Source organism: Nyctibius grandis, chromosome 3, assembly GCF_013368605.1.
Source record: "Nyctibius grandis isolate bNycGra1 chromosome 3, bNycGra1.pri, whole genome shotgun sequence".
Taxonomy (NCBI): Eukaryota; Metazoa; Chordata; class Aves; order Nyctibiiformes; family Nyctibiidae; genus Nyctibius; species Nyctibius grandis.
This window is the reverse complement of record NC_090660.1, coordinates 74,735,275-74,750,077: the sequence shown is the minus strand read 5'-3', so window position 1 is coordinate 74,750,077 and position 14,803 is coordinate 74,735,275. Positions and strand designations below refer to the sequence as shown.

Here is a 14,803-nt window from a genome sequence, read left to right as displayed (position 1 = left end):
TCCCTCTCCTAAATCTGGCGTCAGGCATATATTTTCAAATAGTTGACTAATGCAAAATGCCTGTTGTCCTTGTTACCACTGTTGAACTTTATCATGAGTATCTGTTAGTCCTACACTCTGTTGTAGTCACTGTAGCAAAGATTCCTCTTTGCACCCGTGCAATATTGTGCAAGTTTTTGAGAGTAACATCTCAAAAACAATAAGTTTTCAGTGTTTAATGTACATGAAAATACAAAAATGATATCTTCTGTTGGCATAGGCCTGTGGATTAATTACAATTTGCAGGTTAAACACTGGAATGCTTATGTTCTGTGAACACTATTTTCAAAGCATCCAAACATATTTTAATGTATATTCTCCTATTAATAGATCTGTAATTGAATTTTTAAATACTAAATGCAAGTAAAATATCTCCTTAATTTCTGAGATTCTCATTAATATTTGTTTGCGTTTGTTTTTCTTTTTAAAGATCTTTCTAAAGCTGATGGAGGAACATACGATGGTGAAAGCAATGAGTGTGAAGAGAAGGCACAAGAAATTGTAGAAAGTATTGTGCAGGAAATGGTGAACATAGTAGTTGGAGGTATTATACTAATATCTGTCTAGTCAATAGTGACTGTAGTTTGAATCTTGACATTAAGAATTATTTTAACACTTCTGAAAATTTAAGTGAAATATGTCAGTATTTAAATAACACGTACTGAAGAAAGCAGTTTCAGTTGTCTGACCTTAGCTGTGCATTATTTAACAGTAAAATAAACAAGATGTCATGCATTAATTTACACTCTCTGTATTGGAGACTAATGTTCGTAAAATACAAATTCTTGTTCCTTTTATTTTTCTGGTTTGTTTCCATTTAAACTCTTCACCAATGGGCCTGTCTCTCTAGTAGCAGGGTAGGACTACATTTTTCAGCTTGTTGGAAAGTGTATATCAAATCAGTGACTTCCCCCCCCACCCTGTACTTCTTGGAAACTTCGTAGAATGGTGAACCTGGCAATGTAAAGTTATGAATCATTTTTTATTGTAATTTTCATTAGTTGGGAATTAAGAGTACTTGGAATTTTTTTCGTTATGTAATGCCATGTAAATTTTGCCTTAAGCTCCTCCTTATGATACTTTGTTTCTGATTGTTTTAGTATTTAAATGTTAGATTTAAAAGCTCTTTTTAATTTGCATTCTTATGTAACATTTGTTTATAATTTTTACATCTTTTCTGATAGATGTGGAAGGGACTGCTGAAAGTGCAGGTGGTGATGGCACAATTGTAACATTAGAGGATGGCAGTGACAGTGAAAACATTCAGGCAAATGGAATTCCAGGGACTCCAATTTCTGTTGCTTATACACCATCTTTACCTGATGACAGATTATCTGTCTCTTCCAACGATACTCAGGTACAGGCAGTTATAAATCAGGAAATATGAAAAAAGTAATATATTTTAAGTGTTGCCCAACACTTGTGCAGAGAGTATTTAATATAATTCCATAAAATAAGTTACTCAGGTGAATTTAAAGTATTAAGTCATGTTCTAAGCATTATTCTATTTTAATGCACTATTTAAATTACATTTTTTAAGGTAAATTTTGCATGTGATGCCCTTTTTATCCTAGCATATTTTTAGCTGCCCCATAGAGTATACTGTTCCAAGGTTAGAGTACTCAGTTCCCTGATTTTTGAAGTGCTCCTGAGAAACTATAAAACGAGCATTCAATATACATAGTGAAGAATATAGCCGATCATAGACATGCTTGTATAATTTCAGTGTGCTCTTTTCAAATGATAAATCAAAATTTCAAGCCTATAGCATGACCTTACTGCAATGATTTCAGATAAAAAGTTTCATATCTGAGAGGATTTGATTTTTCATTAATAAAAAAGATGTGAAAATATACTCTGTCTGTTGTATTAGATATCAGCATGTATGCACTATCAAGTAGCAGAGGGTGTCTGTTGTCAAAGTATACTGAGTAATTAGGTTTGGGAATAATAGATTTTAAGCTTAAAAAGCTACAGTCACATATGCCATACAAATAGAAGATTAACATTAAACATGTTGCTTATATAAGGAACAACAGTACAGAATTGCAAGAACTTAGTAATAGGGGTGATTATTGTACCATAGAAATTTTACCAAGTGTATGTTGCCACAGATATGTGACTAATCACAGTCTATTAAGATGTCAAGGTTTTTTTTTTTTAAGTAGTTATCTACTGAAAATGTCTGAAGGCAATTCACTGCAAGATACCTTACTTAAACTTGACCTACCTAATTTCATGACAGTCTTTAATTCTGACTTTTTACTGAGATGGCAATTTTTATTAGTGATTTTATTCATTTTAACTGGACTGCAGAATGTTTTGTTTTGTTTTAGTTTATTCTTGAGACCATAAAGCTATAGTGAATTGGTTGTATTTGTATAATATGTTAACTTCTTGTTGCTAGGAGGTGGGGATTTCCCTACACACCCTGCTAATGCAAAATGGAATACTGAAATATGTTAACTTCTTTAGGAATCTGGAAATTCTTCAGGACCTACCCCTGGTGCTAAGTTTTCCCACATTTTACAAAAGGATGCCTTCCTTGTATTCAGGTCACTGTGTAAACTCTCTATGAAGCCCCTGTCAGATGGACCGCCAGATCCAAAGTAAGTAGAATTAAGAGTTCTCATAATGAATCTTTTCTATATGAAAATAAAAATAAATTATTTAAATATTTTTGGGAGTCCTCAGTTGTTGAGAAAATAACGGTATGGAAAAAAGAACCTAGAAACTTTGAAAAGGTACTTTATGTTTTAATGCATCTTTTGTATGTTAAATGAAAGCAACTGCTGCTACCCATCTACCTGTTCAGAAGTTTCTTAACAATGCTTATGCTTCCTGTAAGTACCCATCATGTTCTTCCTAGTTGCTCTTTATAACGCTTTTCAGAAGGGTTTGTAAAGAAGGTCTTCAGGTATTTTTGGTCTCGGCTAATGTTGCTCTGCTTGTAAGTGATACCTAGGTTCGTAACCGTTGCTGTTTATGCCCCACAGTTTCTTACATCTCTTGCATATTGGGTATCCAGTACACATACCCAACTCTACTTCATCTTAATATAAGCTCCTCACTTTGAGCTGATACTGGTTATGATAAATTTGTGATACAGTGTTTCATTCTTTGCTCAGGTTAGACACTTCTGACAGCCTTGTTAATCAAGACATGGATGTTTTGAAAACAAAGTCTTTATTTGGCTGTTTTGGAAATCTTGTCCTCTGACTGAATACGCTATGTTTTCAGTTCAGCTTACAGAATTGTTCGTTGTAAACAAACAAAAAAAAAATATATTCTCCTCTATAGATGGGTGCCAGTATTAGTTAGTTGTGAGTGTTGGCAAAGAACTTTGCTTTTCTGATCTTCGATAGAATTTATATGCATCTTTTTTTGCACATTAGGAACAATTGGTAATAATTTTCAAGAGGAATGCTTTTTTGTTCCTAAGATATTAAAACTGTAGTATGACTTCTGATGACAGTCAAAGGCCTGGTATACTTCAAAATAAAATCAGCTTTATTGTTCCAAGGTCTTTTAAAGCAGGTAACTTTAAGACAGTTTAATTTAATCACTGATATATGTCATGGATTTAATAAGCTGAAAAAAATGTGAGGTAGTAGAAAGGGTTTTAAAGGGTTAGTCTAGAACCATTTTCAAATTGTTACCTAGTGATGCACTATGGAAAGTCGGGTCATTCAAGAATGAAGACTGAGGCATGAGATTTTTCCTCACTGTTTTTGAGAATTTGTCTTTCAGGAAATGCCATGAAAATCCTGTGGTTTTAGTCAGTTCTCTGAGACTAAGACCGTCCATTTATTAAAGGCTTTAATGGATTAACTTTCTCTGGAAGAGCAGCGATAATAGCTATTGAGGCACTTGGAGCATCTCATCTGAATCCATGGAGTCCTTGACGTTCATATTAGAACTGATTAAGTTCTTCATATAGAACAAATTGGAGGAGATGGCATTTAGGGCAACAAGAATTAGCTGCAAAGATATTCAAAGACGTCCTGTGTTTGGAGAAATGCCTAGAATTTATCGGTGGTTCTGAGGCATTGGTGGCTTTTTGAACTATGACAAACGTACTGTAATTGGAAGAGGAGGCACAGGATATCTACAGCATTTAAATAAAGTCTTATCTGCCTCTTCAAAAATCATCTTTCCAGTGGAATTAGCTATGAAGTCTTTAATGAAAATATTTTTAAATTTTAGGTAACTGGACATGGAGCTTACAATCACAAGACTGGGAGTTGAGATCAAGGTTGTGCTTCCTGGGAACCTGCTTAATGTCTTTATCTCCTTTTTCCCTGGAATAAAATATGATGGGGGAGAAGTGTCTTGAAGGTTCACTTATTAGATTTCAGTCCTTAAACTTGTTTAAAATTAAGTGGGCTTTACACATCATGCAGAATTGGTAAGGCCAGCAAATTAGGACTTCAGTTGTGAGCTGACACTTGCTGGAAGTAGGCACTATTTAGTATGTTATTTATGATTGAAATTCTCTTCATATTTAAACACTTGTGTTTCATGGCGAAGTATGGTCTGGTCATGTGCTCTCTGCACACTTGGTACAATGTGATGCAAAAATCAAGCCTTTTGCATCAAAGGAGATTGTTCTGTGAGGTTCCACGCAGCTGTGCAGTGTCCAGAGCTAGGCATTTTCTTGAAGAACTACAGTGAGCTGTTTTGGGGCATTAACTTTGACCTGCAGCCCATTAGGAGGAATGGAAGGAACAAGTTCCTCGCTCAATTTGACTGGCTATGTTTTGCTTCTTAAAAGTGTCTTCGGTCAAAAAATCTAAGCTTGGGATTATATTCTACGAGTTTGCAATGTTTGCAGATTGATTTCCCCCTGCCCCCATGCCACTTGGTTTGCCAGCGTGCAGAAATCGTTGAGCTTATTTGCAACGTACCTGTTATTAATTTGCATTTTTGTTTTTAGCTAGACTGGAATTAATTCCTTTTCATTAAGCTCATATATTTGCAGTACACAGCAAATATCCAACTATTGTGTGTGTCGCGTGTCGACTTGAAGTGCTCCTTACAGTGTCTGGGCTGTACCGTATGCAAAATTTGCTGTCATTGTTCCTTACGTTTCATAACTGTCCTCTGTCAGTGGGTGGTTGTTCAGTGAAAGCTGTGGACTGTCTTGTTGTGAAAGCCATTTGTGTCTATACCTGATCTTCAGAAGAGCTATAGTCTTTTTTGAGATGATCAGAAGTGGGAAGGGGCTTTAGGAGTCTGAGGAGAGAATGCTTTCACCCAGAATGCTATTTAAATTGCGTTGTGTTTTCATAGATGTGGATTTCCTTTACACCTTTTTGTGTGTGTGGTTTGGGGTTTTTTTTTTTTGGTTGTTTGGGGTTTTTTGTGCATTTCTGTGTGTGTGTTTTGTCTTGGTTTTTTTTAAAGCATAAATAGTAGCACTGTTCTGACATGAATTCTAGCTTACTTCAGTCTGTAAAAAACCTGATGTTACCGTGCAGCACGTGACAACACTGCAGCTGCCTGACTTTGCTATTGCCACACTTAAAATAGGCATGTTATGTATCTTAGCTGCTCTTGCAGGGGGATGGAGCCAGTGACTGATAAACAGTATAAAATACTGTATTTGAGAAAAGAGATTTCGGTGCTGGGAGGAGGTAGGTCAGGCAGTAGAGCCATTGTCTCTATGGTCCTTCAGCTCTCTTTCCATGCTGGTGGAAACAGAGGAGGAGGAGGAATTTCCACCTTTTAATAGTCAGTGTTCTGTAGATGGGCTGGATATTTTACATGGGATCTTTCAAAAATCCATTAAAAGGAAAGAACACTCCGTTCATCCTCTGGCTAAGATTGGGCAGCATTGCCTACTGTTGCTGCTGTTCTGCGGTGCTGTGCTGCGGAAGAGAGAATGTCTCTATAGTAATGGAGAGAAGGGTTATTCTTGTCCACCTTCTTAGCTGAAGAGTGAACACTTCAACAAAAAAGATCAGCATCTTTTTATGACTCTTTCTACACCAGGTTGTGTCAAATTTGAGTTTATTTCATGAACATTTCACATACAAAATCATTGTGGTGTATTGACTTTTCAAGAGAATGTTTTATTTTTTATGACTTACACTGGGCTGATACGCTGCATTGTTTTATTCTAGATCTCATGAACTGCGATCAAAGATTCTTTCATTGCAGTTGCTTCTGTCCATTCTGCAAAATGCAGGACCTGTCTTCAGGACAAATGAGATGTTTATTAATGCTATTAAGCAGTACCTTTGTGTTGCACTATCAAAAAATGGAGTCTCATCAGTTCCAGAAGTTTTTGAACTTTCACTTTCCATATTTCTTACCCTCCTCTCAAACTTTAAGACTCATCTAAAGATGCAGATTGAGGTATGTTACATGACCTTCTAATTTAAGGGCTGGAGGGGTGTTTGAGTGAGCATCTGTTTGTATTTGTATGTAGCTTGGTCTTGCTTAGAGAAATTTGTTTTTCTTCCTGAATCTCAGCTTTTGCACAAGAGATAATTTGCAAATAAGATTTGCTCTGTAACATCAGAAGTAATGTGGCACTTGCAGTAGTGTTAAGTTGATTGGTGGAAAGTGGTGGAAAAACTTCTGTAGGGCTGTTTAAAAAAAATTTCCATCATATTTTGAAAAGAGCATAAAATGAAGTACCTAATAAAGAACTAGCCATTTCGTCACTTAATAATAGACATTAATATAAACTAAGAAATTTTACTGTGCAAAACATGCTTTGATTTACTCTTTGTGACTGAGGTGAATTTTTGCAGTCATAACTTACTATGCCCATACTCACTACTATTACTACATGAGTTAGTTTCCTTCATTTAAAAGCAGAGTTTTCTGTTGGCCGTGGCACGGTATTATCGCAGAATGATGCTGAAACTCAGAAATAAGTAGGTTTGTGAATAAGCTCAGTCAACCAATGTTCAATAATGTAATTAGGAAGTTTTAGCTCTACGCTACGTAGTACAAAGCAAGAACATGAGTACACTTATGAAAAGACTGTATAATATATGGTTTTGCAGAGGAATTCTCGAATAAAAATTAGTGACTTGAAATGCATTTGTGGGTTCTCTTTGAGGTCGCTTGAACTGATTTCTTTCTCTAGGGAAATCACAGCTATTTGATTATTGTAGCCACTTCCCTTTGTATATCAGGACCGACGTCAATGTATGTCGTGAATGAGATAATCTCATTTCATCAAGTCTCAAAAAGTGTGCACACTGTTTAACTCCTTGGGTCATAAGAGTTAAGTCCATTTTCTTAGCAATAAGAGTTACCTGAGTCCTGACAGACACTGCAGATTTACTCACTGGATGGATATATTCTAAGTCATAGGGAAAAGCAAGATCTATGTAGAGGCTTTGTTCTTGACTCCTAGTTCTTGTGCCGTAGGGTACAAGCAACTTCTTGGAAAGATTCTGTCCATTTGAACCACATGGATACTCTATTGTGTGTCCCATGTGTTAAAGATCTTAATTCCATGGTGAATAAAGTAGTAGTGTGAGCAGTGTGTTCCTGCTGCTCATCTTGGTAATGTTATGTTTTGAGAGTCAATGCAAATACTGAAGCCTACAAATTGCCCCATAAGTGTGGAGGTTAAGTACGTGAAAAGATGCTGAGAAATGTTGATAATGTTACTGTTAGAGGGACCTTGAATTCAGGGATTTCTTCATCTATGGATACCATTGTATAAGTTGATGTGTGGTGGCAGCTTTGGAGGAAGAACCTCATTTTGCCAGTACCATGTCAAAAGGATAATAGTGTTCTGATAACTTACTAGGGTATTTTGATGCCTTTTTGGGGAAGAAACAAAAGGGCTTCCAGTATTTCCTTGAGCATAGCTTGGATAGAAATACAGGTTTAGTGATTGATTGAATGTGCCTTGAAAATATGATGCATTTTGAAGACTTTCAAGACAAACTGTGTGTGCTCAACAAGACTGTAGTGCATGTGCAGTGTTCAGCACATCAGACAGACTGGGCCGAGCTGCTCTTCCAGTCACACAGCCTGCTTCCCAGAAAGTGTTGGAGTCACTATGTGTTCGCAGAGCTTACAAGTCAGTGTGTAGGTGGTAAATGCATTGCAATCTGGCTTCCCTGACAGAAATTTGATGAGCTTCAATCGCTGCCATCCTTTCCCCAAATTCCAAACAGAAAATGAAGGCATATCTGAGGAAAATTGGATATAGGATACCCTACACTATTGTAGCAACTTCTAGAATATGCTAAATTAGAACCATCACTACATAGCAGGGCTGCATTTCCTTCTCACAAATACGAGAGCCAAAAACTTGATGCTGCCAAAGTACCTATCTATGACAAAGTACAGGGGACAGCAATTTCTAGAAACTTATTCTTTTTCATTTGTGAGCTAAGAATTCATCTTCTTTCAGCTACTGATCCCAAAGGTTATTCAGAAGATGTGGGTAGACAAGTAGGTAACTTCACATTCAGTTTGTGTCTTGGAGCTGTAAGGAGAGCCATATGCTCTCATTTATAATATGCAAAATCTATATATTTTAGGACTGAGGCTGCATTCTTCATCTGTGTAAGAAGTTTTTGGCATATTTTAAACAAATAGTTTCAGATTCTGTTGAAAGAGACCCTCCCTTAGTCCTTTGACTTAAATATTCAGCTAACACTGCCCTCTGACAGTTAAAACAGTTTGAGTCATACCTTAATTGTATTGTAACTGTATTTCTGAATGGGTCAATTAATATACTTGCAGCAAATCAGGTCCTAGATATCAGGGGATTTGGGGTGTCATTTAGCTGTACTTACCAGTACCACCCTTTCATAACTGTGAATAAGCTGTCTTAAAACTCTTATTTTCAGTTGACCATACCAAATAATTAGTTCTTTTCTGGTTTACTTGTCCAATATGCTAGGAATAAAGCCTCAACTCTGTGACGTGAATTGCAATAAGTAACATAGTGATAGACAGCATTTTTAAATATCTGAAATGTAAATAATCAGTACAGTTTTGAGTATCAGTTCATTCCAAGATATACTTGTCCAAAGTTGACACCAGAAGCAAGAAGTCAGCTCTGTCTCGGAACCATAGAGATCTAGTGTTTTTGTAGTATGCAGACCTTCCAGCTAATTTCTCTTCTAGCTCAGTTTTAGGTTTAATTTTTATACTTAAAACTTTTTTTCCTCTGCTCCATCAGTGACTTCTTTTTTTTTTTCAAATTCTCTACCAGAAAAAAATATTATCTGATTCCAGAGGGTATATAACATTACTGTCTTTCAGTAAAAAATCAGGAAACGGCAAATATGTAACTAAGGATTGCTCCTAGCCTGACCTTCATTAAAATTTATGTCTTCCTCTGTTTGAATCTCATAAAGTTGTGGCTAAAATCAGTCTAGTACTCTTGAGTATGTTTAAGCACTTGAAAGTCTTTGATCTGTTATGTGTTGAACTCCTTATGTTTCGTAGGGATGCTTTCCTTATTAAGACTAGTAACTGGGATTGTGCTGCGTACATCTCTTAAGAGGCCAATAAAATGGAAATATTATTCGCACATTTTGCTTGAGGAAATAGCTTACCATCGAAGTTGCTCAAAAATCAGTGTTGCTTTTATTCCCCAAACATGTCACTTAAGGTGAAATTGGCCTTATGCTTATCTCTATCTGGCTAATAGCATAAAAATCTCAGTAAAAATTCTATGGTATAAGGGGATATCTAGTATTAAAAAAAAGCGTAGTTACAGATACGAAAATTTGCGTGCTGCTGTTGGTGAAGAGGAGCTTGGTGGCTTGAGACTATCTGCAGCGTTCTAGAAAAAACATATGTTGGGTGGATTTGGCAGCCACAACTGACTATGAAGAGATGAGCTCTCAGAAGTACAGAAAGGTGATGTAATGCTGTGTAGGATGGTGATGTAATGCCATGTAGCAGTTCACATTTTGAGTTCATATGGTGTTACAGCAGTTGCTGCTGCTTAGGGAAGAAGTGAGAAGAAGCCTGCCCTAGCTGCTAAGCATGCTCAACTGAAATAGCCTATAGTACTAATGGATCTGCTGAGAAGCCAGACCATTGAGAGGGGATAAAATAGTCTCTGTTTCAACCAAAAGCATCTGTACTAAAGTGATTTTAGGGAAAACTAATATCTCTCTCAGGGAAGATTAACTTTCCTGTTAATGGACCTGCTGTGTTTTATATGCTGTCCCTGACCAGTACTACTCTTCCAGTAATCTAGTACCGTAGAGTGATTCTTTTGTGTCAAGATGTTCCCCTTCTAATGAAGGTCCAATACTTTAAATTGGCCTAAATGGCTGTTTTTTATGTTTGTGCCATAATATCATCATCTTGTAGAGAAAATATTTTGTGGTGAGGTAATGCGTCTCCTTTCAAAATCCCAAATGAACTCTTAACAGCATCTTAGACTTCTTGTTAGGCTAAATTATCCTTCAGGGCTTCACATCATTCCCAGTTCTTCTCTTTTTGAATGATCAGATTATAAACCAAATTGTTCAGCTGGAAAAACCTCCGGAAGTACATAAGTAATAATTCAAATTCCTAATTTGAATGTATCAAGCATAAGTTCTATTTCCTCCTTTCCTCCTTGTTTTTTTCTTATCTCCTGTACCTCTAAAGTGCTGCTTTCAGAATTACGTTAGAATATTGGCAATCAAAGTTAGTGACTGTGTTTGTAATAGATTTTATTTTTTTCTCCCTCTTCCTGGAATATTTGTTAGGTTTTCTTCAAAGAAATTTTCCTGTATATCTTGGAAACTTCTACTAGCTCATTTGATCATAAATGGATGGTTATACAAACGCTGACAAGGATATGTGCAGGTATTAAGGACCGTTTGGTTCTAGTTTTTGTATTTTTATGCTAAAGAACAAAACTGTACTTGCCTTTCGTTGAATGATCTAGTTTTTGTTCCAAGTTTGAAAATGTCACTTTGTTTATAGATGCCCAGAGCGTAGTGGACATCTACGTGAACTATGATTGTGATTTAAATGCAGCAAATATATTTGAAAGGCTGGTTAATGACCTATCAAAGATTGCTCAAGGAAGGGGTAGCCAAGAACTTGGCATGTCCAATGTTCAGGTAAAAATTCCACCAAGCTTTATGAAGCCTCATGTTTCTTGGCGTGATGGGTTAAGACTAAACTCTCCATTCCACTAATGTATTGCTTTTGAAATCTTTTCTAGGAATTAAGTTTGAGAAAAAAAGGATTGGAATGCCTAGTATCGATCTTGAAGTGCATGGTGGAGTGGAGTAAGGATCAATATGTAAATCCCAATTCTCAAACAACACTTGGTAAGACACAAGATGTTTCTTCTGGCTTTAGTAAAAAGGTGCTGCAGGAGTTTAGTGCATTTTCCCAGTATTTTGATACTGTTAGTGTCCAGATTGGTAAAACCTCTTGCATTAAAAAAAAGAGAAAGAATAAACTTTTTTTTTCCTTTGGTAGAAATATTCGTAAGTTTGAATTGGTGTCATTTGAACAAGTTGTCTAAGTTGTCTTTTCTTGATTGTATGAATTGCTAGAAAGCTACTACACTGAAAATGACTAAATCTTGTTATTGTCTGTATTTCTAATTTTAAAAGGATCACAAAACTTACTTTGAAGCTCCCCTAATTTCATCTAACTTCATATTGATTAAATTACTACTGAAACAAGCTGGGTGCAGAGCATTTCATTTATTTGTTAATACATAGCTGTAGAATTGTCAATGTTGTAAGCAGTGAAGTAACTAAATCATTACTTGTTTTAATCTTGTTTCCATCTGACTTGAGATGAAAAGTACCAAGGTTATGCCAGAATTTTCAGATTAAGCACCTGAAGTTGATAGGTGAACTAATAACCTTTTTAGACATGGTTAACACGGCTGTCTTTGTGAACTGAGAGCACCAGCTCCTTGGAGTGTCTGATCATAAACGCTTTTAGACACTTTGTTTCAAAACTGTAGGATAGTGTGATTTGTTTCAGGTCAAAAGTAACATCAGACTTGAGAATAATAGGAAAGATCTGTAATTGGGTTTCTAAGGTGTCGTATATTTTTTTCCAAGTGCTACAAAATATAGTTGTAATTTAAGGCTTAAATCTGAGATATGTGATGGACTGAAAGAATCCTCCTTGATAGGTTGTATTGATTTTTTTTGGTTATTTTCCCAACCAAAACAGAAGTAGAATATTTATATAAAAATAAATAGATCATTGAAGATAACCCTAGTAAGTTTTAGAAGCCTTCAGAGAGGGTTTGAAGAATAACCTGTGATTTTAATTTATTTTCACTGTGTGTTTTTTGTAAGTATGTAACCCTTTCCAATTTGTAGGCCAAGAAAAACCCACAGAACAGGACAGTAATGAAACCAAACACCCTGAGACAATTAACAGATATGGAAGCTTAAATTCTTTGGATTCTACTGCTTCATCAGGAATTGGCAGTTACAGCACACAGATGTCTGGCACTGACAACCCAGAGCAGTTTGAGGTCTTAAAGCAACAAAAGGAAATAATAGAACAAGGAATTGACTTGTGAGTGCCCTTTTATCACCCATGGGAGGGTGGATTGTTTTGGAGCTATGAAGATTCCTGGGTTTTTCTTCCTTCTCCTCATAGATACTCATCTTGTGTTAGGAAAAAAACTCTGGATGTAACAGCACTTCCTCTGGTGAAAGAGTGCTGAATGGTGTCCCCTTTGGAGCCTGTCAACAGTGTTTTGTGTTAACCTAATTCCTCACAGCTAGAAGATGAGTACTCTGAATGTTTGTTCTTTTTTCTCCAGACCTGCTTGTCTAAAAATAAGATTTTTATATTTGGATAAAAAGAACATTGAACTCATGTGATAAGTTGAATACGAGCCATTTTAGAGTACACATTACTGATGAAAGTGCCTATATGCTTAAGCTGATGCTTCCTTCTGATTAATTAACTTGTCATAATTAGAACTGGAGGACAGTATAATTTCTCAGTGCAGTCTGACATTAATCTTCTCTGTGATTTCAGCCTTGTCACCGTACCTCCTCAGTGAGGTCACTTCATGCAAAAATAAAAGTTTTCTGTAGTATAGTTCTCAGACCCTGAACAAACATACCTCAGTCCTTTAGGGTTTCAGTTTCTTTCAGTTACCTGGGTCCTTGTCTTGTGCATTTCCACTCTTACAGGCAACTCATGGTTTTCTTGATTGTTTCATACAGATTAAAACAAAAAACAACAGAGCATAATTGTTCCTTTCTGAGCCAAGACTTTGCTATTTCTGTGGAATATTTTTTTCTTCACGAGCACCAGAGCAAATGATAATGTTTAGCTCTCTTTACTGGGAGCTGCTTGGATGCCATGCTGGCAGTTATGTAGCAAAGAGGAAGAGGAGGCTGTTTACAGGGAAAAAAACCCCGTAAAATCATCCGATGATGAAGGGAATGATCATAGAAGGCAATAGCTCATTGCTATCTAATGCAATGTTTGATAAAGGAAAAATATTTAATACATAGACTTTCAGTACCTCGTCCAAAATTATTGAATCTTTTTACTTAAGCTGGTAAGGCTTTCTGCATGGGTAAAAGGGTTAACTGTTGTTCCACTCTGATCTTGATTGTACAGATTCAATAAGAAACCAAAGAAGGGGATTCAGTACCTGCAAGAACAAGGAATGCTTGGCACTACCCCTGAAGATATCGCTCAGTTCTTGCATCAAGAGGAAAGATTAGATTCAGTAAGAAACTGTTTTCTTGATGGTTGTTTTTGCTCATGCTGATGTTTTTATACTAATTGCAAGTCACATGATAGTGTTTTAAAGTGTATAACATTGTTGTACAATGAAGAAAGGGAAACTTCTCTCTCTTCTAAAATTTGTAAGCTCAAGGAATTTGAATTGGAGTACGCATTAGAGCTATACCCTGTACTATATACATCCTGCAGTTCAGCGAAGTGTAAAGGAAAAGACTGACCTGCTTGAGCTGACTCAAAACTTGTGCTCAGTTGTCAGTATAGCTAGAAGCAACTCACTAAACTGTATGTACTTTAGTCCAATAAGGGACTGCCAGAAGTCACTGTCCTTCAGAGATGGCTGAAAAATAACATGGTGCAACAACATAAAAGCATTTTTTGCTGCCTTTCAAAGGAAAGTTATTTAACCTAGATTAGTTCTTTGATTTTATTTACAGCTAGCAGCTGTTGCTGGACTTGGAAGGGTACTGCAATATGTGGCTGAGGAGGGTGGGAATATCTCATGTTGGTATTTTAATGAAAAACTTAGCTTTCTCAAGCAGCAGTCTGCACCATTGTGCTTAGTAGCCACCCCCATTGTTTTCTAAGGAAAGGCTTGCATATGCCTGTGCTTGCAGCTGTGACTGAAGTCACAAATTTCAGTATTAGAACTTAGAATCAGCCATCATGACAAATTTTTAACCTCAGTTTACATACACAGGCATCTTTGAATGCACAGTATTTTTCACTGTACTGTGTTGCGTTGATAGTGATCAACTTGGAGGTATTTGAGTACCAGCTATTTATATTTGAGCATCACTTGTATCTGTTTGAGATCTGTACTCTGGTGGGAATAAAGTTGAGTTTAGTAAGCTTTTCATTCCTGTAGTAAGTTTCCTAACTACAAAAATCATTACAGCAGAGAACAGTCAATCATTGGTAATATTAACTTTGTCATATGCATATGTGGAATTCATCTAATGGAAAAAAAATGGTACATGAGTAAAACCAGAGAAGGAGGAAAGTAGGCAGATATGAGCATGTAAGAGCATTATGATGGAATATATGGCCAAAATACCTTGCTTTAGAGAGTAGAGGAGAA

General features: G+C 36.3%; 1 protein-coding gene across 2 annotated transcripts in view; it reads left to right on the top strand.

Annotated features, from left to right (window-relative positions):
* The window catches only part of ARFGEF1 (ADP ribosylation factor guanine nucleotide exchange factor 1), a 97,930-nt gene that overhangs the window by 49,640 nt on the left and 33,487 nt on the right, over positions 1-14,803 (top strand). For both annotated transcript variants that reach the window (XM_068395722.1, XM_068395723.1), the window contains exons 7-15: positions 470-583; positions 1,224-1,396; positions 2,515-2,648; positions 6,165-6,399; positions 10,737-10,836; positions 10,957-11,096; positions 11,201-11,309; positions 12,330-12,531; positions 13,597-13,708. In XM_068395722.1, coding sequence (XP_068251823.1) covers positions 470-583; positions 1,224-1,396; positions 2,515-2,648; positions 6,165-6,399; positions 10,737-10,836; positions 10,957-11,096; positions 11,201-11,309; positions 12,330-12,531; positions 13,597-13,708 — 1,319 coding nt within the window. The remainder of the gene's footprint in view (positions 1-469; positions 584-1,223; positions 1,397-2,514; positions 2,649-6,164; positions 6,400-10,736; positions 10,837-10,956; positions 11,097-11,200; positions 11,310-12,329; positions 12,532-13,596; positions 13,709-14,803) is intronic.